At 41.7% G+C, this 25,566-nt stretch overlaps 1 protein-coding gene across 1 annotated transcript in view; it reads right to left on the bottom strand.

Annotated features, from left to right (window-relative positions):
- The window catches only part of LOC143356384 (uncharacterized), a 43,338-nt gene extending 18,924 nt beyond the window's left edge, over positions 1 to 24,414 (bottom strand). The window contains exons 1-6 of the mRNA XM_076792032.1: positions 23,772 to 24,414; positions 22,528 to 23,177; positions 18,802 to 18,905; positions 16,344 to 16,520; positions 15,182 to 15,364; positions 13,783 to 13,965 (exon numbers count right to left, since the gene is read on the bottom strand). Coding sequence (XP_076648147.1) covers positions 13,783 to 13,965; positions 15,182 to 15,364; positions 16,344 to 16,520; positions 18,802 to 18,905; positions 22,528 to 22,925 — 1,045 coding nt within the window. The 5' untranslated portion in view covers positions 22,926 to 23,177; positions 23,772 to 24,414. The remainder of the gene's footprint in view (positions 1 to 13,782; positions 13,966 to 15,181; positions 15,365 to 16,343; positions 16,521 to 18,801; positions 18,906 to 22,527; positions 23,178 to 23,771) is intronic.
- Positions 24,415 to 25,566: the final 1,152 nt, after the last annotated feature.

The following is a 25,566-nucleotide window of genomic DNA, read 5'->3' as shown; positions in this document are numbered from 1 at the left end:
CTGCGGTTCTTTATGCAGAACAACATTTTTCCGCGTCGATTGCGAACAATAGAAGCCAAATAAAAAGTTCTTTCTTCCTTTAACCCTTTGCACTCGAAGCTATTTTAACTGCAAAACGAAACATTTCTTTCGACCTAGAATATATCCCTTCCATATATTTTTATTTTCATGTTATTCATACGAAAATGGTGCAATTTACTCGTTCAATACTGAAACGTTTAATAATTTATTAAATACAATCAGATTTAATAATGTAAACAAATTTTGAATAATGATAATGATAATGATTTTTAGTGGCGCCTTACAGTCGCCATTCGAGTGCTAAGGGTTAATAATTTTAATTGTTTCATCACGGAATCTCATGTAAATATCCGATCTGGATACAGTCGATTCATATTTTACAAGCCCCCAACATATTGCACCAATTGAAATCGAGAAAATGGAATATTTATTGATCAACTGATTAAACATTAAAATTTCGATACATCAGCGAACCAACATCGGACCGTACGCGTTATAAACAAGAGTAATTTGTTGATGAATATGCTCTACACGATTCCGATCGTTAACCACACGAAACGAGGCTGAGCAAAAGAGAGTAAAACAACAAAGCTTGCAGCAGCAAGGTTAATGAATTTCCCGAGATATCCGCATTTTCTTTTTCACCGTCGTAAACCTAACGCAAAACGTCTAGCATGATTCTGTACAAGGTTTCCTCTATTGCTCGGAGGCATGCTACGTTCGCCTTTAGGTGTATGGTAACAGTTAAGAATCTCGGGGGCATTCAAGAAGAATCTACTCCCCATCTTTAATGGTTTCCAAGGAAACAGTTTGTGCCACTTTGTGGGTATCGTTCTGTATAATTTCGCGAAATTACTTGGACGTCTCGAGCTCGTCATGGTAACTTCTGTTACTCTGCTGGAAAGGAAACGATGTTTTTATTAAAACGACATCTAATACGACCTAACAGTCTCCGAGTCTTTCGAGATTTCATCTCTTTCTTGGAGCCGGCGGCATCAGGCAAGAGTGGTACTGTTATCATTAGTATGCGAAAGGAAACAATGACTTATTTATGGTAAGCGAAGCTTTGGAGGAAGAGTAATCGCGAAACAGCTGGCAACGAGCGCAGAAGCCATCCTGTATAATTAAGAGCACCGTATAGAGCGCAAACCAGAATGCAACCGGTTTCTATTGCTCCAAAATCGTATTGTTAATGAAATCCAGTTGTCTGAGCTACTTCTAACGGAGCTGGAGACCCAGGGGATTGATTGTAAATTGAATTAAAAATTTGATTAGAATGCTTCGAAATAGCATTTTGAGCAAGTTCAAGCTTCTGTGACCTATGGACAGTTTAGAGGATCACTCCGAGGTTGAAAAGAGATTTAAATCAATGTCTGAGAATGTTTTCGAAACAGTTTGATGGGTGTGGAACCGGTTCGTGGTCGAAATTGATAAGAATGTGACAGCAGTGGCATCATGATGGATAATCGCGCGGGGCATCTCGAATGACGAAGACGACCCTGAGCTAACGACGCCACATGGCCTATCCTTATCCCCACTTTCTCGGATTTACACATTCGACGCTCTTCATGCTGGCAATGCTTCCAAGAACACCTCTCTCTGCTGAAAAATGTACTCCGATCGATCCGGTTATGAATCTCTCGCCTCGTTCCATCGAATCTATGGAAATAACACCGAGCCAACCCCTATGCATCCTACCGCCATACACCAATCCCATACCGACACTTTCCTATCACTTCCCGGTGCAGATTGCGTCATTTCTATCGCTCACCTGAAATTTTCGTCACTTCCTTTTCGATCTCAATTTCCAAATCGCCACTTAAACGCGGTGATCGCTAAAAAATGGCTATGAGTCAACCCCTGCGAAGCTTTCGGTCGAATAAGAATTCTCTGTCTACAGTTTTCGATAATAATTTTCACCGGAAAAGGGTTTTATTTGGCCGATTTTATCGACGTTATTCGTTCAAACTGAATTTTGCATTCCCCATTTTCAACCCGCATCGCTCAATCGCCACTTATAAAGGATCCAGTGAAATATACATATTTTATTCGTAATATTCAGTCATTTCTAGTATTGTATTATTTCGACAATTTCTCCACCCAACGGAATTTTTTACCTTCTATTTTCGTCTTCTTCGCTAAATCCGTGTTTAAATCCGGCGATCGTTAAAAACATTCAGCACCGAACCAGACCTTTTGGAACCTTCTATCAAAAATAAATCCCGCGTCCGAACTTTTCAATTATTTCCATTCGAACGAGGTCGACATTTTCACCGAAAAAGATTCTTTGTCTTTCATTTTTAATCTCTCCGGCTAAAAAAGAAAAAAATAACGCGAAACCAATCCCTATCACACATTCTACCAAACGTAAATCTTCGGTTGACATTTTTCAACCATTCCAACTACAAATAAAAGTTTTACTTTATCAATTTCACGATCGGACAGAATTTCTCACCCTTCATTTTCGATCTTCCCCGCTAAATCAATTAAACGCGACGATTGCTGAAAGGGAAACGTTTTAACCAATTCTGTGAAATTTTCTATCCAACATGAACCTTCTATCGATACCTTCTACACCGGAAAAAGACGTGAAACAAAAATATTTCCTACGACCATATGTTCGCGAGGCTCGACCTTGTTGCGCTCGTCGCGCGTTGCGTCGATCAACAAGGCTCGTCTGTTCGGAGTATTTAAAGAGAAAGACCGGAGAACGAAGCGTGTGACAAAGAGAGAGAGAGAGGGAGAGAGAAACAGATTGAAGAAGAGAGAGAGAGAGAGAGAGAGAGAGAGAGGGAACGTCTTCGACTGAGCCATTCCCAGCACGCTTTTATACGCCCACTGTGCGCGTCTTTTTTCGGAACAGCAGTTGCTGACCATGGTCGATTGCCATAACAAATTTTCCGATACCTGATGTTGTTTCCCCTTGGTCCGCCCGGGGCCGTCCTATTCTACTTTGCCTGCGAGGTGTTCCCTTGCGTCGCAGTCCCGTGGATCTCTCACATCTGATCCTCCTTTTCACGGAACAAAGGGCTCTAATGTTTTCCTTTGTCCGATCGGATCATGGGTCTCGGCCACTGCTACTCTTCTCTCTCGCATACGCTCCCTCCTCCTCGCGCGTGTATGTTTCGTGCTTTTCGAAGACTGTGGTTTCTATTCTGGTCCGGCGGATTCAAGGACCGATACCCGATCGAAGTTTATTTTACTCCCGACAGACTCTTTGGCTCCGTTCCGCGATCATCATCATCGAAAATAAAACACCTCCCGGTCCCGTTCTACAATTTTCCTCTTTTCGATTCTTCCACGACAGAATCAATCACAAAATTACATGTAACAGAGCCCAGTCCCCTGGCGGCTATACACGTCGCATACGTCCTCCCTCAATTATTCATCGAATCGAGCCAATGCAGAGACAGCTGACCGGAGAGTGTCAACGTCCTCGCACAGCTGGGGGAACTTTTTCGGGACGGTGCAGGTCGGATCGGATCAGATTCCTGCCCTCGAGGTGACTTTTAGCAGTCTGGCCAACTCCATCGAAGCTCAACAGCTCTCCGGTATGTTTACAGTAGCCATTTAACTTTCTCTCTCTCTCTCTATCTATCTCTTCGAGACAGGGAACAAAGGATCAGAGCTGGTCCCAAAGCATTATCCTCGAACCAGTTGTCCTCGAGCCTTATCCGGAGCCAGTTCGATACCTCGCAAAAGCTGCCAACCGAGAGACACACTGGTCTGCCCAGTTAGCTTGAACAGAACTAGCTGGACAGCTAGTCTATTCCATAGAGCCTGCACTTTCGGAGCGGATCGTCCAGGCAAGGATCGCGTTGTTGTTCAAACTGATTGTTGACGCCGACGTCGAAGCGTCAGTTCGATACCTCGCCGGGCTGCCAACCCGAGAGATACAGCGTCTCTCTATCCAGCTAGTTTGGACTACCGTTGTCTAGCCACTGCTAGATAGCTGGTCTATTCCATAGAGCCCGCTCGGACACTTTCGGCTGTCCAGGAGCGGATCGGCCTGGCAACGATCACGCTGCTGCTGCTGTTAACGTCGAAGTTGACGCCGAAGCTGCTGTTGCTGAAGTTCGACGGTTCCCTGAGGAGCTGGTGCTCTTTGTTCCTCTTCTCTTCACGATATCGCGCGTGCGTCGTGGAGCGTAATCGCGAGGCGTGCGTGCGTGAACGTGAAAGACGGCGACGCGAGCTCTCCATTGATAAAAACGCTGTGATAGATAAGACGGCAAGAGTCGCGTGGTCCCACTATCAGAAACGCCGACGACGACTGGAGGAACGGCGTTCCCTACCTCTCGCCGGCACGGCGACCGAGACCAACGGATCGGGGAACCACTCTGTGGTGAGGGCAGAACGACAGAGACGGAGAGATAGAACGCGGACAGGTGGGGGAATAAACAGGGGCAACCCCACCCCGGCGAGAACGAGCTGGCTCAACCCCTACTCCCACATGGTCGAGCACACGATCAGAACCACGCTCTGTTCTCCTTCCACCCGGCCAATCCGCTTTGGATCGGAATAACTTTTTTCTTTTTTTTTTTTTTTGAGATGGAGGAAATTTTACCGATTTTTTTTTTTTTTTTTTTTGGTCACAGTGTGGTTCGGCGAATCGGCTGATTCGGGCTCGGCAGTTTTGGGAAAGTCTGTGGGGAACTGATTCGTCTTGCGGTGCGTTGCTCTGGAGTGATTTGGTTTAACCATTTAAGCGCGTTCGACGTGTATACACGTCAATCCTAAACTCTATTGCGGTGCGGTTAACGTTAACGAATTGTTGATTTCTTATCGAATAAAAATGTAATTCTTTCTCGTTTAGCTTGAGTTTTTTCGTAAAATTTATAATAGCCGCATTTGGCCTGCGTTCGACGTGTATATTCGTCATCGCTTCACTTTCATTCCGCGCCGTGAAGGATCTTTAAAATTAAATTCCACAGTTAACCCTTTGCACTTGAAGCTATTTTAACATCAAAACGAAACATTTCTTCCAACCTAGAATATTTCCCTTCTATATATTTTTGTTATACATGTGAAAATGGTGCAACTTACTCGTACAATACTGAAGTGACTAGTAATTTATGAAATACAAACAAATTTAATAATGAAAAAAATATTTTGAATAATGATACAGCAATTTTTAGTGGCGCCTTACAGTCGCCATTCGAGTGCTAAGGGTTAACTGGTTAAAGAGGTTCGTTTTGAAGTATGTTGAAAGATGGATTTATTGTTGAGCACCTTACTGGATGAGTTTATTTTAGATCTTACCGAGTTCGTTTATTTTCGATCGATTCAACTTGGACTGGCTTGATTGAAACATTTATTTTGGAGAATTTTATTGGATTCATTTGGTTTGGAACGTTTTAGGCGGCTGATTTATTTTGTGGCACCCTGCTAGAATCATTTATTGTGGAGAATCGTTGGGTTAATTTACTCTGGAACGTCTCAGTGGAGTAATTGATCTTGGAGCACTTTGCTGGATTAATTTATCGTCAAACATCGTGCTGGGCTGATTTATTTTGGAGAATACCATTAGACTAATTTCATTTGTAGCAGAGTACTAGATTCAGTTGTTTCGTAGCGTCTCGATGGACTGACTAATCCTGGAGCAGCTCGCTAGATTAATTTACTTCCGAGCATCTTACTAGATTCATTTATTCTGAAAGCAACTCAGGAGGCTGAGGCAATTTGGAGTAACCTGATAGAATAAGTTATTGTGAACTATCCTACCGGACTAATTGATTTTCAAGAATTTTATAGCACTAAATCTCCGAGCATCTTAATGGAATCATTTACTTTAGAGCTTCTCGATAAACACATTTATCTTGAAACAGTTTGCTAGACCAAGCTATTGCGAAGCGTCTTATTGGACTAATTTGTGTTGGACAATTCGATTAGACTAATTTATTTTGAAGCATCGTTTTGGGCTAATTTGTTTCGGATAATTTGATTGGACTAGTTTGTTTTGGGAGATTTTTCAAGACTGATTTGGTTCGGACAATTTGATTAGACTAATTTGTTTTGGAATATTTTTCAAGACTGATTTGGTTAAGACCATTTTATTAGACTAATTTAGTGTGGAGCATCGTTTTGGACTAATTTGTTTCGGACAATTTGATTAGACTAATTTGATTTGGGCAATTTTATTAGAATAATTTATTTTGAAGCATCGTATTGGACTAATTTGTTTCGGATAATTTGATTGGACTAATTTGTTTTGGGACATTTTTCAAGACTGATTTGGTTTGGACAATTTGGCTGGACTGATTCATATCAGAGCGTCTCACTAGACTAATTTTCTAATATTTCATTTTCAGACTCGTAAGAGCAAATTACTGATAAGCTTCTTCGGTAAATATTGATTTTTCTTCTAAAGAGTTTTTAAACAGTGATGCATACACTCAGAAGTAGCTGCACGAAAGCCTCGGAAGTTCGGAGGAATAATTTATGCCGCCGATGTTGTCGCATCAGCCGTTTGTTACCTGATTAATATTAATGACGATATTCTAAGCGTAGGAATAACTGCGCGACCAATGACACCACTGCGTCTTATTTCTCCAAGTGTTTAACATTCTACAGTTTATCGCGACTCTATGTACAGAATGAACCACGTTGGTGTGCAAAATAGGATTTAAACGACGATAATTTTGCGCAGTATCTTTTGAATTTAAAAACCACATGCTATTTCATGACAAGGAAGTCGTGGATAGATTCTAGAATTTGTAGCCTCTTTTTACAAAAGGTTACATTGTCTCACGGAAAATATATTCGAGGACAGTGTCAACAGCACGTGGCATGCGAAATGATGTGTGCCAAAACGTAAGTTTACTTACGTCATTGAAAAACGCATTTCAATTGCAGCAGATCATTTTTATGGTACTATTATATCATTCAATATTATGTCTGTAGATAGAACATTTCGAATATTATCGTTAACAATTCTCAATTTTCATCGAAAATAGGCGAAATACTATCCTAATATATTTAATACAACTGTTTTTAGAATGCTGTTGAGGATTAAAGAACTTAATAAACAACTACCCAGATGGGCCGAAACGTTACTCTCAGCATAACAATGAAAAGTGTACAAACTTGGCAAAAATTAATTTCGCGTTTCCATTTTCCACGGAAATGCGAGCTTCTCTGCCTACAAAAACATTTTTAATTTTTTCCAGAGGTCGGAAACATGAAGTTTCGATCGCAACCTCGCTGGCGAACTAAAAGTTCTGCCACACGAAAGATTTAAAAACACGGGAGCCGCGTTTCCATCGTTCGCCAGTGCGTTCTCAAAGTTCAGACTCGCTGCCAGCAGCTGTTCGAACATGTGCAACCGTGACGTTGTTTTATTTTCTCGGCTCTAAAATTACCTCCTCGCGAAAGCATAGTGGGGAGCACGATAGGGGAACGTGTTCCACCACCATCGTGGATTCCTCGCCCTCCTTCCACGAACGGCATCCCCTCCCGTGGTGTCGATCGGTTCAACTCGTTTCGTTCTCCCACGTTTCTTGCCAGCAAACGCAAAACCGCGCGGCTCTGCCCCGAAACTGCACCTCCTCTGAATTATGCATTATGCATTCGCCCGGAATGTATGCAGATGTAATGTGTGTCAGAGCCGTCGTCCCCGAGCTTGTTCGCCTGTTTTGCAGGATACTTAGAAAGTTTGCGTCGCGAAACCGCCCGGAAAATTGAAGCGACGCGCAATTCGCGCGTGCCGTTCACGTGCAGATTTTCGAACTTCCGAGCTTTCCGAGTTCACGGGACTTTTGAACGGTCTGGACTCTGAATCTGTTTCTACTGCGGCTCCGAGTATTCATTTTCCGGGAGAAAAATATATTCTGAACATTCTAAATATTTAACACTAGACGTACCACGATCGGTTTCACATTTTTTATTTCATAATTACTGACGTTATAAACATGCTTCCAGTGATTATTCAACGAATTGCTTCATTTAAGCACATATTGTTAAAAAATTAGGAGAAGTCTAAATCAATTTCAGTCTTGTAATTTTTATAAATTGATTCTAGTCACATTCTGCGCTCCGTTAATGTCAAATGCATAAATTAATTCGTGGCCCTCACAATCGATTAATAGTAATTTTATTTTTAATTTTAACTACTTGTGAGATGGAAACTGATGGAGGTTATTTTCGAGAGTAGAGTGTACCTCGAAACTACTCCAAATAGTTGGAAATAATCAATTTTAAAATGTAAAAATTAATTTTACAAAAAAAAAAAAAAAACAGTAAATTAAGAATGTTTTCGTGAGTACATGTATGTTGACTGTGAAATAAAATGGGAATATTTATGCGTGTTCAGATTTTTAACGAAGCTCTGAAAGTGTTCGGAGCTTTTAAGCGATTCGCGTTAGTCTCACTTCTATGTTCTTTCTAGACAAAAATAGAATGATCTAAAGTGAGATATTCTCTTGGAATACTTTTCTGGTATCACAGAGGAGGTATTCTAGCGAATGCTGGCCTGAAGCCTGCATGCTTTTGAAATACAGTTATAATGCTTGGTTGAAGTACCGTCGCGTCGGGCAGCAAACAGCAATATGGCCGTCGTTAGTAACCTTATACGTTGTTGGCCAGGCTAATTGTTTGAATATTTTACACTGGTATTAAATAGGTATAGCGCTCGCCATGGCGTTTATCCTTTTTGATATTGCAGCTGTACCGTACTGACAGGTTCTCACTAAAGAATCTATGAGTTCAATGTAGACTGTATCGATCTAAAATTGCTTAAAATATTCTGAAACCATCTAATACATTTTCACGGGTTTCAAAACATATTTTCCGGAATACTATTTTTTAATATTTTCGTGTTGTACAGGATGAAATACTTCTAGATTTATAAATTCTAGTACAGACTCCTCGCGCCTCCTTTGCATTTGAAAAGAATATTCCCAGCGTAATATAGCAGCAGCATCAAAGGTTCGAATGAAAGTATACACACAGATATCTCCGCCCTCGACATCACACTCATCCGGTTTCTGCAGGAACCATTTCCCACAGATGTATCTACCATTTCTTGCCATCTCGATAATTTATCTTCGTCCCGTTACAAATATCTAAAAATGAACGCGTCAAACGGAAACGTCGCATAAAAAAGAACTCGAGAAACACGCCGAAATTATGGTCTGAATCGACCTGAATGCGTCCGTGCTTCTTAATATGATTAATACAGCAAGATTCAGAAAAAGCAGTAATCACTAGCAGAAACGCGATCAATATGGAACAAATCCGAGTGAATCTTAATAACCAAGGTTCCGTTTCATGTGGTCTCTTAATATTAATCATGGACTTTTTAAAACCCCTTCTACAAACGAGTGCGGATCTTTACGAGCTTTCTACGTGCCAAAGAAGCAACGTGGAGCTGCAGTCGTTAGAAATCATCGAGGACTGACACGTTTAATGCGAACTGATTTCTTGCGCACCAAATTTCTAATCACTGCTCTATGGAACGCAGAAACGTTAACTTTTATGCTTGGTCAGTTACTCTGCCCAATGAAACTGCAATGCACTAGTGTTTGCAGCTTCCAGAACGTAAGAAAGTTTTCGGTGCTAAAACAATTCTAGAAACTCTTCACAAATAGTGAACGGAGACGATGAGCAGAGACAAGATACCAGTCAGATGTATTTGAACTTGTTTTAATCCATCCACTGTTTTAGATTTCGCCTTCCATTTCCCGTTAAATGCACAAAATCCGCAGTCTATCGATCACCGGGCTGCAGATTTTATGCATTTATGAGACAAGTGACTTGGTGGAATATAAAACAGCAAAAACTGGAGAAGAATTTAAAAACGCTTTCCCGGACGTAACAAAATCAATAGAAGAAGAAACAGGTCTCGGTTCAACGCGTATCTCGCGCAATTATTTTCGCAAAATTGTTATCCTGCGTAAAAACCCGCGGTCCACCGATCGCAACTAGTAAGTGAGATTATGCTCGTTCGATTTGAATGCACAATTAGATCCGAGCCTACTTGCAAACATGCTTGATCCCGTCTCTAATCAGGAGGGAACGGCGCGGCGCGACGGCTTTTCTTGCGGCCGGTGAAAGCGGCCCGAAAAAAACGTTCCCGATATTCCCGCGGCAGAAATTCCTGCCGGTTCCCGGCAAATTATTAGCGGGTTGAATGGAGGATCCCACAAAGGCCTGGAGGAGACACATTCGCCCCGATCTCTTTTGTTCGGGGCGTGAAAAGCCGCGGGAGAACGTTCGTCGAGGGACGAGGCTTGTCATTTTTCCTGACCGCGGAACGTTTCGTTTCGGCCTCGGCGTTCTTTTCCCCAGCGAGAGGCCGCGCAAACGAACAAAATTCGAGGAAATTGCGTTGCGAAACTTTGCGATTCGATGATCCGAGGTCGAACGCGCCGCCGCCGCAGCCGCAGCCGCGCCGCGGAGAAAGTTCGCGGAAAACTTTCCGGATTGGCTCGGCCGCGACGCGATCGATGTTTCCGATCGGAAAATTAATTGAAACTGTGTACCGAACTTTTTCTATTAAAAATATGAAGCGAGCGCGGCGAAGCTTGTTGGTCGACGATACTTTCGGTGAAATATTACGGTTTTGCTCCCAGCAGTAATTATTAGACCGTGGACGGTAATGCGAAATTGAAATTACGCGTTAGTTTCGGGAGCTACGCAAATATTTATTTCCTTCCCGATTTTAATATGCCGTGTAAAGTATAATTGGTGCTCAATCTGATTAATGCATTATCGAAAATATATAATCGGTTTATGAGAGGTGAAACACGCGATAGGAAATGTGTAATTGCGTTCGCTTTTGATAAGTGAACTATCATTGTGATGTGTTACGAGGACAATACAGGAACAACTACATTGATTCGTAAACATCGGTCAATTGCATGGACGATTGTGCACTGTATTATTCGCGAACATTGCATATGCAATATGTTAATTGCGTGCGGTATGCGAAACTTGTGGGAAGGGGGCATTTATAATTTGAAAAGTGGATAAGGTAAAGTTAAAAATTTACATTTATCTAATAATTCCAATAGTATTTTTACATTACATCGTTCAAGGTAATAAAAACATTTACCGAAATAAATCCTCAGCTGTGTATAATACATTTGAAAAATATTCAACAAATTCAATTATACACGTGATTAAATTGATTAAATTGAAATTATTGAGCACAAAACGGTTTTAATCATCGCAGATGGTAGAATTAAAATATAACGAGAGAATAATATTGGTGTATAGAAAGAGACCGATCAAAAGAAAATAATAAAATAAAATAAATTATAAAAAATAAATATGGAAATATTAAAATGATTTACTAAATTAGTAAGATCAATTTCGTAGCTGGAGAGGCAGCCTATTCGATCGCATTGTCAAGAATCGTTCCAAAAATCGCGAACGAGGCGATCGCAAGAACAAAAGAGCGAAGAAGCTTCAGAAGGAGGCTCGGCGAGCCTAGTCAGCCGTGCTGAACGAGGCAATTAATAATTCGCATTAAAGTACGTATCACGTTATGCTTGCCGGAAGCTAGTTATCAAGTGGCATTAATTAATTCCGAATTGGTTGGAATTTTGCGCGGTTAAGGAGATCATTCTACTGACCCCGGGCGTTGATCACACGAGTTATGCAAGAAGAATATGCACTCCTTATCAATGCACAAGAAAACAAATTCTGATAACCCTCAAACGAATCCAACGAACTATTCCATCGAATGTTCCGTTATCGAACGATGCAACCAGCATTGCATCTATTTAACCAATCCTTATCAACGTCCCCGTTAAAGTATAGAAAACAAAGGATTATAAAAGACGATGGGAAAATGCCATTAACACTAGACTCACCGAACATTAAATACTAATCATGAACTAATAGTAGAGCACTCTATAACGCGACCAAAAAATTGTCTTGAGAAATTGTTTGTACGTATTTTGAATGACGTGCACAGTAAATGTAGAAAAGAACTGTTTCATAATAATTATACTCCGAATTAAAATACTAAATAAAAATACTATTATACTACTTTCAACTCCCTAAAATCATTCAGAAAAGAAATACGTACTTATATAACTCCGGTATCTCAAAAAGAATGCAGACAATTCTTATATTGCATGAAGATCCGCAGTCTAATAATTGCAAATAGCGTTACAATAATCATACTTAATTATTTCAGCCTCGTGGCTGTGAAATAGTCTCGATTTACAATTTTACAAGCTAGCAATAGCAAGATTGCATTTATTCAGACTCCGTGCGATTTTATTAATGTGCTTCGACGAACAAGTCTGTACAAAAATTTCTTGCGAAAACATTTTTACAATTGCAATGACGCCACAGAAAAAGTTGGAGACAATTGTTTCTGGCTGTTTCGGTAATTCCAGCGTTAGTATGGTTTCTACAAGAATTACCTGATAATTGTGCGACGAGCGTAGCGGAGCCGTGGATCTTCTTTGACGAGAGCACGTGAAAATTAAAATTAAAATGTTCGAGGTGATAACGCGCGACTATCTTATCAAGGAGCCGAATATCGTTAGATAGAGCGGCTCGAAGCGCGATCGTTCGATACCGTTGGACCAGGTGCGCGAAAAATTAATTTTCCAACGATTTTTTCGCGCAGACACGTGGCGTCGAGACGGCTGGCGTCGTTGCGTGCGCGACGCTCCCGTTCTATGGTGCCTCCACGAATAGTTCTCCGCCCCAAGATTCTTTCCCTCCGTCTTTTTCTTTCATCCTTCCCCCTCCCCTCGACTCGACAACTCCCTCCACTCATCCCTCATTGCCCCACCATCGACTTCCCCTTACCAAAGTGATGGTCAGCCATGGGTTCCTGGGTGGCCCGTAAGGGACGTAGCTATTCGCCCGAGCACCTATTACCGGTGCTCGGTAAATTATATTTGAAATCAAAAATATTTTACGGATTTCCTGACCTTTGCCGAATTGTGCTGCATCGACTCATTTCGAATATTTATTTGGTAAATATTTACCGTGGTTTGTGTAGGGAAATTTTTAGAGATTATTTTTCTAGCTGAACGAAATCCTCTTTGGAGGAGTTAGTACCACCTAAAGTGGTTACTACCCCTAAAGTAGTTAGGGGTAGTAATAGCTCTAAAGTAGTCGTGGCTATGTCTTGACGTTTATAATTATTTTTATGCATCGTAGAGTGAGTTCACGAGCTACAATAACTTTTTCTTGTACATCCTAAACGAAACATTATTTCGCGTAGTTAGTACTGACATATCTTTTATAAAATATTGTTCAATTTAGAACAGATATTCTCAATTTTACCGAATGACAATTTTACTCATTTGGAGTGGTAAGATTTTGGTTCTGATATTGTTATCTTAATGGGAGTCCTTATCGATTAATTGTTCTTCGTTTAGCTAATGATAAGGAGAGGTTCGAGTGTTTTTTAAGAGATGGTTTTAATAGACGACTAAACATACTCTGCGATGAGGATTAAAATGAAGTAACATAAGTCGTATTTTAATGGAAAAACTTCGGAGAAATTTGTAGAATATATTCAGAAATAATTATCCGGTAATAAATTCCTTAGCACGAACTTCACAATTTAGAGTTTGTTTAAATCTGTCGTTCTTCAACTACCACTGGTCGATTCAACTCTGCAGTGACGATTATTAAGAACTAACATAATATTGTGTGGATTATATACTGTACTATTTTTCAGAGTATTATTTATTACGAGTTTCTAGAGTTTTCCAAGTTTCGCTTTATTTAAAATTGGGGTAAGAGTGAGTTTGTCGAGAGCACGTCCTACAATAAAGATTTTCTTACCTTCGCAGCTCGGTATGGCGATGACACTCTCATTCCACTTGCCGTTCTTGCACTCGAGTGTCCGTATACTTTCCTTACTGTCCGGAAACACGGTACCGAATTTGCACAGAAACGTCCTCGACGTCAGGGTGCCATTCAATATGTAGCTCCCATTTGGTGTTGATACATCCGGGCATCCCAGCACTGAAATATTAAACCATTTGTCACGTGAGTTTCATCCACGTTCACTGCACGAAGTCTCTACTTTCCCACTGGGAGTGCGAACACACATAATTTGCAAAAATATCTCTTCGTGTCCCAAAAAATTTATACCGCTGGAGCTACCCTCCCGGTACCGAAAATTAGAATACCTGTCAGGCAATATTTCGTACGTTGTACCTGGTACGTAAATCATCGTGCTAACATTTTATACCATTCATGAAAATATAAATATTTTCTTATCGAACATTTATGCTGGTAGATACTCTTTGAATATTTGTACGACAATCCAACCATTTTGTTTTTATTATTCTGCCACTTAAATTGTTGTCTTGACGGCTTATATTATTGTTAAAAATATAACGTTATGGAATGTTTATATTACCAGAGAGTGAATAGAGATATTGTCTTAGTAGTTTACGAATTATATTGTTACTTAAATTATTATTTCGACATTCTGTATCATTTATGGAAACGCAATAGTTTTCTAATGTAAAATTTTATGCTTCTGACGCAACCTATTTAACTCCAACTTCACTGCGACAAACTTTAATATTATAGTAACTGTGCTCCAATATCTCCTAAATTATATATTGGAATTTCAATTGTCCTACATTGTCCTTAAGCCATCTCCTTATTATTAACAGTCGGAGTTTTTAAATAATAAAATAACAGCGATCCAATATTTTGTATTATATTATACTTGACCTCTTTCCCTAGTATTGCATAAACTAGCTCGCTGACCGACATATTTTTGATATTTCCAAAAAATCTCGTTCGCAAAGAGTTAAATAATTGCGTTAACACTCGAACAATTAAAATGGTCGTACAGGTATCGCCGTGAGAAATCATTGAACCGCGCCGCCAAAAAATAAGGAAGGATAAAAATAGATGAAACAAGCTCGACGAATCAATTTCATCTGACAATGGCGTTATGGCACAGCCAAGTATCCATTCTTCGCTGAAACACGATATCGATTCCGTTGATATCCGTCCTGAATCATGCACCGCGATGGCCGGACACGCGCATGTCACGCTCCAGCACCGAAAATGATCCGCGCGACGCTATTTCTGGATGAAAGACAGATTCATTGCGCAAACATCGACGCGGTCGTCCGTCTCGAGTTCCAATGTCGTCGATCGTGTTTCCTCGACTCTAGAAAAAAGAAGGCGTGATCGCCACCCTGCTCGCGGTACTGACCTTGATAATGCAAGAAGAATCCCCGGGCCGTGTAGAACCACATCGAGGCGACAAGGTCGAGCGTGATTATGTTCGAATTCGAGATGACCCTGACACCAGCTGCGGTGCCGCAGTGTTCCAGAAGCGTTCTTCCTCTGTCGCGCACCCTCACGACGTCCACGCAGCTACCGTCCACTTCCGGTCCTGAAAAAACGACTAATTTTAGTCGTTTGATCTGTTCAAACAACGTTTAAAGTGGTCTACTTTACGAAAGCGGTGTACTTGTACGAATTTAGTTTTTGGGTCAATTTGGCGGAATACACGCATCTTCCATTAGGCAACCATTGTTGTGTTCTCCACTTTTGTGTCATTTATATTTTCATCGTTAACCCTCCAGTACATAGGTCAAAGGTATTCGTTGATATTTCTTTTGAAGACTCGGAGCTTTTCTCACATAATGCTGTTGTTTTTACATCGCATAAAACTAATATTAGAAAAACAAGAATCCATTGAGAAATTCTAATAGAAGAAGAAAAGATAAGAGCAAGATAACTTAGCAATTTGTCTGCCAAACCAACAACCCCCAAAAGTTCCCTAAGATCAAAGCAATTAATTTAATGAAGTGAAAATTTAAAAGTTAAAATGTATGACAGTGCATTTCGCATTTTCCGGATGTCACCAAAATGTGGTAGAATGAATGTATTAGTGTAAAAAGTCATTTTTAGCAATGACAAAAACAATTTATTTAATAGTGCAAGTCTAGAAAAACCATGTTTATCGTAACAATCGGTTTTCTATCACTCTCGCAGATCCCAGATGCTATTGAAATTTAGCTCGCTTAATAAATTCGGAAATGGATACGGATTTACGATGCATGGATAAATAATTTCGTTGAATTGGAGAAACGGCAGTCACCGTGTTAAAGAACCAGCACGAAACCGTTTCGTGGGATCTCGCGCGGAGCAGGAAAATTCCCGGGATCGTATGAATTGTTCAATGCACCTGAAAATTTCACGTTCCCCCGCGGCCGTAAGAGGATCACCGGTCGGCCGGAGCAATTCATCTTCTTTAGAGGGGCCTCTCTGGTCTCATGATTTTTAAATCGATCCCCTACCCCGGGATCCACTCGGCTTAATTACCGGAGGTTACGAAGGGCACTGGCGTGCTGCGGATCGATACTCACCCCGTATATCTAGGTCGTGGAAAGTGAGGACGATCCTTTGGCCAGGAGCGGACCTGAACGTCCATCCGCACGTATTCTCGCCGAGATAATAAAGCGGATAACCGGGCGAGTTCACGAAACCGCCCTCGCCCTGCACCACCCTCAGATCCTCGTTGCAATATTTCCTGACGGAGTTCTCTACAACAGAAAAACGATACGCGAATCACAAGTCGGAATGGAAAAAGATAAGGGAACGGGCATCCCCTGGCAATAAGAGAAATAGATCGCTGGAGGATCGCGGGCACGCTGTTCTATAAAATTAACCCTCGACCATCCCCCTTATCAATTTCATACATTATTTATTCACTTTATTTTATTGCACAAGAATGTCGAGAATAATATTATTTCTGAAATCTTCGATGGTACAATTTGCGTTCAAAGTATAATAAAATCGCAGATCACTTTTTTCAGAGGTCATTGCAAAAAGAAGACAAGAGATTCAAAAATGTGTAAAAGAAAATTTAACTATACTGATTTGAATCGACCCTGCTACGACTACCATAAGCAGTTAAAACCGTCTGCGCTTTAGCGTTGAAACGAGCGTAGACACAATATTTCAAAATTTTTTTGCACCAAGTTAAACAAATTTAAAGACTGACACTGGCCGTGGTAATAATTCATTGTTCCTTTATTTTCACGGGGGTTTCATCTCCCAGGTTTTACATTACGATCCAGTTACGGGCGCTCGAGAAGAGCAAATTAAATTTCCAGCTCGTCCGAGGGATGAATTATCGGCGCGGGGAAAGGGAAAAAGAGTATAAATTATCTCCGAGCACGGGAAAATCCTATTTTCTACGCTTCGATTCGGCTCGATTGAATCGCCACCCCCGTGTGCTCACGCTGTACTCCCCAGGGGTGCAAGGACACCGTCGGTGAGCAGAAGGACGCGGGCCAAACATCTGCATCCGTTTCGGTCCATTTGTCGATTCCAAGTGTGACTCCGGGCACCATTATGTGGTATCAGTAGTCGGCGAGGGTGTCCTTGCTCCAGTTTCCATTCGACGAGCGAAAACGGGGTGCGGATACACCTGGAGTAGGGAGGGGGGCGGCTGACACCGCTTGTATGCCGTCAGAGGGGTGGTTTCACCCCTTGCGACGAGATACCCGCTGTTTCTCGATTTTCGTTTGGTAAAGGAATCTCCCCGGGGGTGAGCTTTTGTTTCAGGTGAAATTAAAGACTGAGAAATTGAAGCTGCATTCATGTTGCGTCGTTTGAGTCATTTTTTGTCCACATTCAGCTACGTGTTGCTTGTTTTAACGCTATAATTAATACTGTTTATGACGCACATGTTTTGTTGAATCTAGAATACTATGCATATATGATGTCTCACGTTTCGTTGAGTTTGGGATGCTATTTATGGCGCACATGTTTTGCATAAATTGGCTCGAGTTCAGAAATCGGAATTGTTTTAAAATTGCACGTCGGAGGTAATAAAAGTCATAAAAGATGGACAAGAGCGCTCTTTTCGCTCACTTTATATTCAAATCGTCGCGGCCTTCTCGCGTCTGTTACTTCGGTACACGCCATTGCATAGAAATAAGGGATTAGCGTGTCCTTTAAGGATTTTTTCCCTCCGTCGCAGACGGCACCGGTCGTTACGAAACACGTTGACGCTTTCCGGAAGAACTTGCCGCCATTGTAAGGCTTTAGGAGGAATACATAATCCCCTGGAATTTCAGAGAGGAACTGCCTCGAATCGCGTTTGTAACTCTTGAACGTACAGCACTTAACAAAAATCACTTGACAAAGTATCCCCGTTTATCACGAAAAATAATTTGCTAAACATTCTGACAGTGGAAAAATTAAAGGTGTTTACAAATCAAATTTTTATTTGCATTCTGATCTGCATCTCGACTTGCAATTGATGCGAAAATATTGGAAAGAGTGTGACCATTTAGAAAAGAAATACGCAGCCAAATTTTTCAACGGGAGAAAATTCAATGGAATTTATGAACTAAAGGCAGAAAATTTGTATTTTGCCAAGCAGCGAACCGTGTATTTTAGAAGATAGAAATCGCAGAACGTGTCACACGTGTCGCCTCGTGCACTCTGCACGTTCGACTGGGAAGAACTGATATTTATTTCCGATTATCTAGATCGCAGATTATCGATTGCACACGGCTGAAAATCGACTCCCTGCTGTTCCGAGCGGAGGAAGCGTCGTGTGCGCGTGTAGAGTAACCGAATCGCGCACACTTCCTGTTTCTCATACCGTTTCCTGTGCCTTCTTAACCGATCACTTTTAAACATACAAAAATTAATAAAACGAATAAAATTACCTTATCTCAAACGCTACATCATTTACATCATTTGGTCGTGTATAACAACGAAAGATAAACAAGCGTTTATTCAAATATCGTTCCGTAATATTCAAGTTCCATGCAAATAAGATCCAAGAAAATTCCGAGCACAATTTACCTGGAACGCAGGCGTATTTTATTCGCAAAGCAGCCGGTCTCCAATAAACTGCGCCTGGATGATCGGTAATGAAGCTGTACGGACAATGCTTTTTCCCGGAGCATCTGAAAAACAGAGAGCCATTGTTGTAGGTATTAATTCGCGATGATGGTCCGAGGCTGAAACAAACAATTTCCCCACTGTTCTAAAAACTAGGCCAACTTTTGCTCCAAGTAAGGGAAAACCCTGCAATTAATTTTTTCCTTGAAAAATATTCGCCCTCCCGTGCATATTTTCAGCTCAATCGCTTCGAAACTCGCTTTTTGCATGTTTCATAGGAACAAAACAATCAACAAGTCGGAACAATCGTCGGCACATCAAAGAGACTCGGTGCGCAAACGTCCGCCAGTATAAATTCGCACGCCGCAGACGGCCAAAGCTGAATCACAGATTGTATCGACTGACAGGTCCGGGGACGTCAATTAAATACGCGATGCTGGCCATTAACGCGTCTATCGGGTGTCGGATACGCAAACTGCCCCCTCCAGCGAATGGCAAAAGAGAAATCGTGATTGTTTTCAGATCGAGATGATTGTTGCGCGGGGGATCGAAAGTGAACTCGGCCCGAGGGTCATAATGGCCGAAGGGGACGGTTTTCACCCCTTTCACGTGACCAGGACGCAGCCAGTGTCTACCCTCTTTCTCTCTTGACGATATTATCGGCTCCCATGCACCCCATGCCGGAAATAAAGGGGAAATAACGTTTCGCGCGCCACCCACGCGGAGAGGAATCCCTTTGAATTTTTCGACGCAGCTGGCTACTTTCGACTCCGCCATTCTTTCATCGAAATCATTTTTCCTTGATGCCTCGAACATGCTGATGGGAACGCTATCTGGAGCTGACAGCCAGATGGCTTTCTTGAGAAACGCGGTACATTAATTTTCAAGGATACAAAAATTATTTGCATCGATTATAAGACTCGGGAGCCAAATGCAAAATTTTTTCTTTCTTCAATAAGTTTGGTAGACTGAACAGAATATATGGGCATTCTTAATTTTTGTTTTTAAATATTTCTACTGTTTTATATTTCACATATTCAATCTTGTCTACATGCAACAGTCTCTATATATCTGCATTCTAGCAGTGACTGCTTTAATTGTTCATAAGAGAACTTCGACAATTTAAACCTTTTAGAAAATCGATACTTTACAGAAACGTAATTAATAAGAAGTAGCTAATAAGAGAAAATGCTGTTAATAAACAATTTTTTAAATGTTTAACAATTGTTCTAGGAGTTAGCACATCCTCCCAAAGAAATCCTGACAGTATGCATGCCGTCATGAGCATTTAGGAAATTATACATAAGATCTAGGAAAAAGAGCAGCATTAAAAATTGTAGTAGATTCTCATGTATTGTACAGAATGAAAATTCATTCCTTCACGATCTCTCACGTCCACAATCGCAACATTTAATTCAACCTCTTTCGCTGTATTTTATTTAACCGTTCTTCTTTTTAACTTCTCTTTGAAGTTGAGCATTTCTCCGTATTCCCAAGCTTTCAAACAGACCTTAAACAAACATTCGCGTCGCTTATTAAAAATTGCAGCGAGAGAATCAATAAAAGCTTGTCCTTCAGCAAAGTCTATTTTATTACTCGAGGATTGCCTGCGCCAGAAAATACACCGAAGATCAAAGAGGCAACTTATGAAACATTTTCTAAACACAATCGCGCGCATTCACGTTTCGGAAGTACTTCGGGCCGGTCGAGCGATCGAAGAGAGACAGAATGTGGAATATATGAATTCGCCGATTCGAAGACACTCGTGGAGCCCTAAAAGGGCGAGAAGGTAGAGAGGGAAGGTCGCTCCCTTCGGGATCGCGGGTGCAACCCCTTATTTGCAAAGTTCATCGAGCTGTGCTCCTCGCGCGCGATGCACTCTCCCGGAAACGATTTCTCCTTCGGCGGGCATCGAACGTCGCTCAAAAGGCAATTAAAACTTCGCGCACGCTTTGCTGGCGCACATCAAACGACGATTTTGCGTGTTCGAGATTTCGCTCCGCCCTGCGAAGATACGTCACGGCCATACACATATATCGGCACACACAAAGGCCTCGAGGAGCGTGGGTGATCGGCTCGCCCGTTTCAGAAAAAAAGTGAAAGAACAGAGAGAATGAGAGAGAGAGAGAGAGAGAGAGAGAGAGAAGCGATTTCTCGCGAGAGCCGAGAAAAGGCTCGGGGGCTAATTCCACCGAATTGCATTCGACTGCAGGCTCCATTCACGCGATTGTTCGACGTTCATCCCCTTTCAAACCCCCTCGGCGCACTTTTCTGCCGACGACATTTGTTGCCGACAATGCCGAGGACCCAATATGGCGTCTGAAGATCCAGGAGGTTCGCTCAATACCTCTTTACAAGAATTTCTTCATTCGAGAATTTTTATTCAATTCGTTCTGGCTGATTTAATTTGCGAAATTTTCGTCGTTGGTTCATAAAATTAGCGAATGAAGTACACCTGACGTTTTAAATAATGATTTTAATATATGTTACCGATCTCTGCAGTGATTGTTATTAATCTTATTCAACCAGATTCAATTTAATTTAAAACGTTAAAACGTTATGTTAAAGCACGTTTGAGATTATCGTTCTAGGAAATTGGTTCGCATAAAAGACAAACGAAGCAGGTCTTTTAAAAGCGTAGCTAATAATAACGAACTAATTTATACAGTGTACAAGACGTACCTCACCAATTATAGGTACTAAAATTATTAATACGTAACAAGCCTTTTGCGGTCAAGCTATTTTGGAATTTGTGAATATATTCTAATTTTAGCTGGAACCGTTTCGCAAGAATGCATTGTCAGTCGATGATTAAAGTGGGTTGACTGTAATAAATTTCCAGAGAAGTTTAATTCCCGTTGGTCGTTCCAACGGATCGGTACCCGATTAAAAATGTGTCAGATGGAAAAGTTCATTTATTTATTTCGACTGCTTGCATTGGCACTGTCGGAGCGGTTTTCTAGTCTTGTGGTCTACGCGCCGGTAACCGTATATTCATTATGCACTGCTTTCCTTGCGGATGTTTAGTGGGTTGACTCGTATTACCTCTGGGAGGCCGTTATTGTGTTGAAATGCAACGAAAAGCGAGCGAAACGTACCCATGGGAACCCGCAAAACTTCGGAAAACACTATCCCGAGCATTAAACGAGCATTCTTTCCGGCCTCGACACAATGGCCCCCGTGAGGTGTCAAAAATCCGACACAGGCTCAAACTGGGGACATTTTTCCCAGAAACTGCTCCCATTGAATCTAATTTACAACTTCCCTTGGGCTTAAAAAAATTCATAGTTTGAAACCAGAGAAAGTAGCCAAGTGCCATTTTGTTTAAACACAATTCCTATTTGAAAAATCAATTGCACCATTAAATATTATGATACCATTCTATATTTGGCCTTTTTATTATTCAAAAAATAGTTCTTAAAAAGAACCTAAAAACAGTACATTGCTACAAAATCTAGAAGAATTTACCCACAATGGACGGCCCTTAAAACCAGTCTAAAAATTCTACGTTACTGAAAGAATCTAAAAGTGGTCCTTATAAGGAACCTCAAAATTCTACCTTACTTAAACAGAAAAGACATTTTCCTCGAGACCTAATTTTCTAAAAGTTTCCATGACCTATCAAACTCCCACAGAACCCGCCAAAAAGTTTTCAAATTTACTAGCACATGCAACAAGAGAACTCACATCCTGTTCACCGATTGTCTAATGTCCACCGGTCCCACTCTCTCCTCTTGAGGATCATCGACATAATTCCCTTTCAACTTCTGGCTCTTAACCTCCAAGCTACCTTTGCCCCACGTCTTCTTCGTTACCCTCTGAGGCTGGTGTTTGCAGGCACGAGTCATATTCGCCAGGTACTCCGCTTCGATGATGAACATGAACGCCTTCAGGGACCTGCAGGTCAGTCTGACGGTGTCGTGGGAGCAATGTTCCTCCCGTATCACCTCCATGTAACCACCAGCCAGTTTGACACCCTTCAGAACCTTGGAGAACGGCGTTTGGGTGCTCGCGAAGTCGCTCGAGCACCTCGCGATCGTCATCAGCAACAGGAGACTCGTCAGGGTCGTTGCTCCTGGCGCCATGGTCGTTGATCATCACAGAGATCGAAGGAGTCCTCTCGAGATCGTTTTAAAATTAGCTTGCTCGATGAGCCGGGCGGAGCTCGAGGCTTCTCAAGTGCATCGATACGGTGCACCAAGTTCACTATGGGGCGAGTGTATGGTGGCTCTGTTGGTTCTCCACCGGCTCCTTGGACTCTCGAGCACCACTTTGTGGGGCCTGGTCCGCGCCCAGCTCTTCGGCTTCTTCTTCGACCGCGGGAAACGAAAATCCGGCTGAAATTGTTCGACATGTTCGTCCATTTACTTAATCATTCCGTTAACCCGTCAAACGATTCTCGTATCGTATGCATTCCTTGTAAGGAATTTTCTAATATATTATTCTCCATAAAATTTTTATCATATTATTTTAAATCAATTATTCTCGTGAATTATTTTCGTACATGCTCATCAAACTCGTTCGATTTAATCGTAAATTGATTCTTTTCGAAGAATTGAAATATAAAAATGGAGTAAAATAAAGATTTGATAAATATCAACTGCACTTGGAACACACGTAATCGCAATTCATAAAAGCACAAGATATAAACACTGCTGACATCGAATATTGAATCCACGATTTTAAATCGTCAGGAAATGGTCAAGCATTACACACTTTTAACCGCAAACAACTAACTAGACTAGTCAACAATTTCAACGAAGTCATCGAGCTTATTCCAACATTCTGATGTTTTCGAAGCGGTTACGATAAAAAAGACGAACATAAATCAGTTCCGAACAATTTGTACAAGCACCTTGTCGTCGTCGCGACCCTAATTGATGGCAGAAAACAAACGAAACCCTAGATGATCCGTGTCAGAGCCGACCTACCTTGTTTTTACAGTAACTCCAGAAGATTCATTCGGTCATTATCGAAGGGGTAGCAGCGTCCGTGGCCAGCAGGTCGGCTAATCCTCGGAAGACTGAAGAGAGACGGTTATTTGTCGATGAAAATCGCTGCTCTCTTTATTTTCGGCCTGTGGCTGTCGGTTCCTGGCATCTTCAGGTTCCCTCGATGGTTTGTTGGTACAGCGAAGAGACCCTGGTGCGCGATCAATCGGCCACGGCCAAGTTCCAGGCTTCTAGACAACGCTAACCCGTTCCTCAAGGTTGCGGATTAGAATAGTATCCGGGGCGCGTTCGACTGATTATTATTCCTCCGCTTGGTTCTCTATTATTTCTATTGTTAGCCTGATTCCCGAGTCGATCTGAAAATAAATCTCTCGAAGTTTGGGAGAGTTTCGATACGTTTGAAACGATCCTTCCTCGATCCCGTGCAAATCTTCTGGATGTGTAGACGAAGAATACTTTCGGGGAACTTTTATGTCGAGGTTTGAACAAGTTTAGAAGCGTTTGAGCACTTTTATAGTAATTTCTTGATCGTCTCTTGTGAAATACTTTGTCTTTGCGAATACTGATTCGTGGGTCCTCGGTGTTCGAGAAGGCTCGAGAAGGTTTGATTATGTTTGAAACGAGCTCGGAAGCGTTTGAACGTTTTTGCACTTGCTTGATTTGATTGTCTCTTTGCGAAATATAATTGTCTGTTCTCGGTTGGTATATTTGACCGAGTTTGATCGAGTTTGACGGAGTCTCTTGCGAACGAGACTTTTACGCAGAGCGTACAATTTTGTCGTCGTCGCTCTCGGTTCTCGAATTAATCAGGATTTTCGAAATCCCAGAGGGTCGAGGCAGTTTTCGACGCGCTTCCGGCGATTTTTCTCCGTCGACGACCCAGTTAGAAGTACTCCGATTTTTCTTTTATTTTCGGAGCGAGACGCGCTTTTCTAAAATAGATCATCGGAGTACTGACGACCGAAAGAAATGAAGCAGACAATCATACTCCTCCTAAACACAGTCTGTTTATACCTTCACAAGGCCACTCTCCAAGAATTCATACAGAAATTCGATCTCTCGCCGATCCTCTTCTACAATAATTTACAAGAATACTCTGCTCGGACACACGATAAATATACATTTACTCCTCCGGGAATATGTAGATAAATTGCTTCTGGTGAATTTCTCTCCAAAAATATACAAGAGCTACATTGTACAGATCGAACCTCGAGAATTAAGAGGATCGCTTCGAAATAGCAACGAGAAAGGCGCAGATCGATTAATCGGCCGCGATCACGTTTCTCTAATCCAATTCCCCGGTATCAGCTGCTGTCGACCAACATTCGCCGATGTTCCGCCACGATCCCGGACAATGTCATCCTAACCGCGAGCATTCCGCGTTCACCGCCTCCCCGTGACCCAATCCTCGGCCGGAGACATCGTAAACAGATCCTGCTCGAGAGTTCTCCGTTCATCCACAAATCCCTGCGAGTTTCAGAACGGGCACGAACTCGCCAGAAACGGCGAAAAACAAATTCTCCGAGAACCTCGATACGTTTCCCCGCGATAAATCACCGGAAAGAAGCCGTTCATCGCCGGACCCGCTTCCTTTCGTAGTTTCTCTTCTTCAACGTCGAAAAACGCTTTTATTTTGCAAATCTTTCCAGCACCAGTTGATCCAGACACCCAGACAAAGCTATTCCCGACGCTTGCAAAAATAATTCCACGAGGACACGGCTCGCAAAAATGGCACCCAACAGCTCTTCGTGAACCTTTCGAATAGTTTTCAACG

This window comes from Halictus rubicundus, chromosome 8 (assembly GCF_050948215.1).
Source record: "Halictus rubicundus isolate RS-2024b chromosome 8, iyHalRubi1_principal, whole genome shotgun sequence".
Classification (NCBI taxonomy): Eukaryota; Metazoa; Arthropoda; class Insecta; order Hymenoptera; family Halictidae; genus Halictus; species Halictus rubicundus.
The sequence above is the reverse complement of the archived record's forward strand: the minus strand, read 5'-3'. Positions and strand labels throughout refer to the sequence as shown.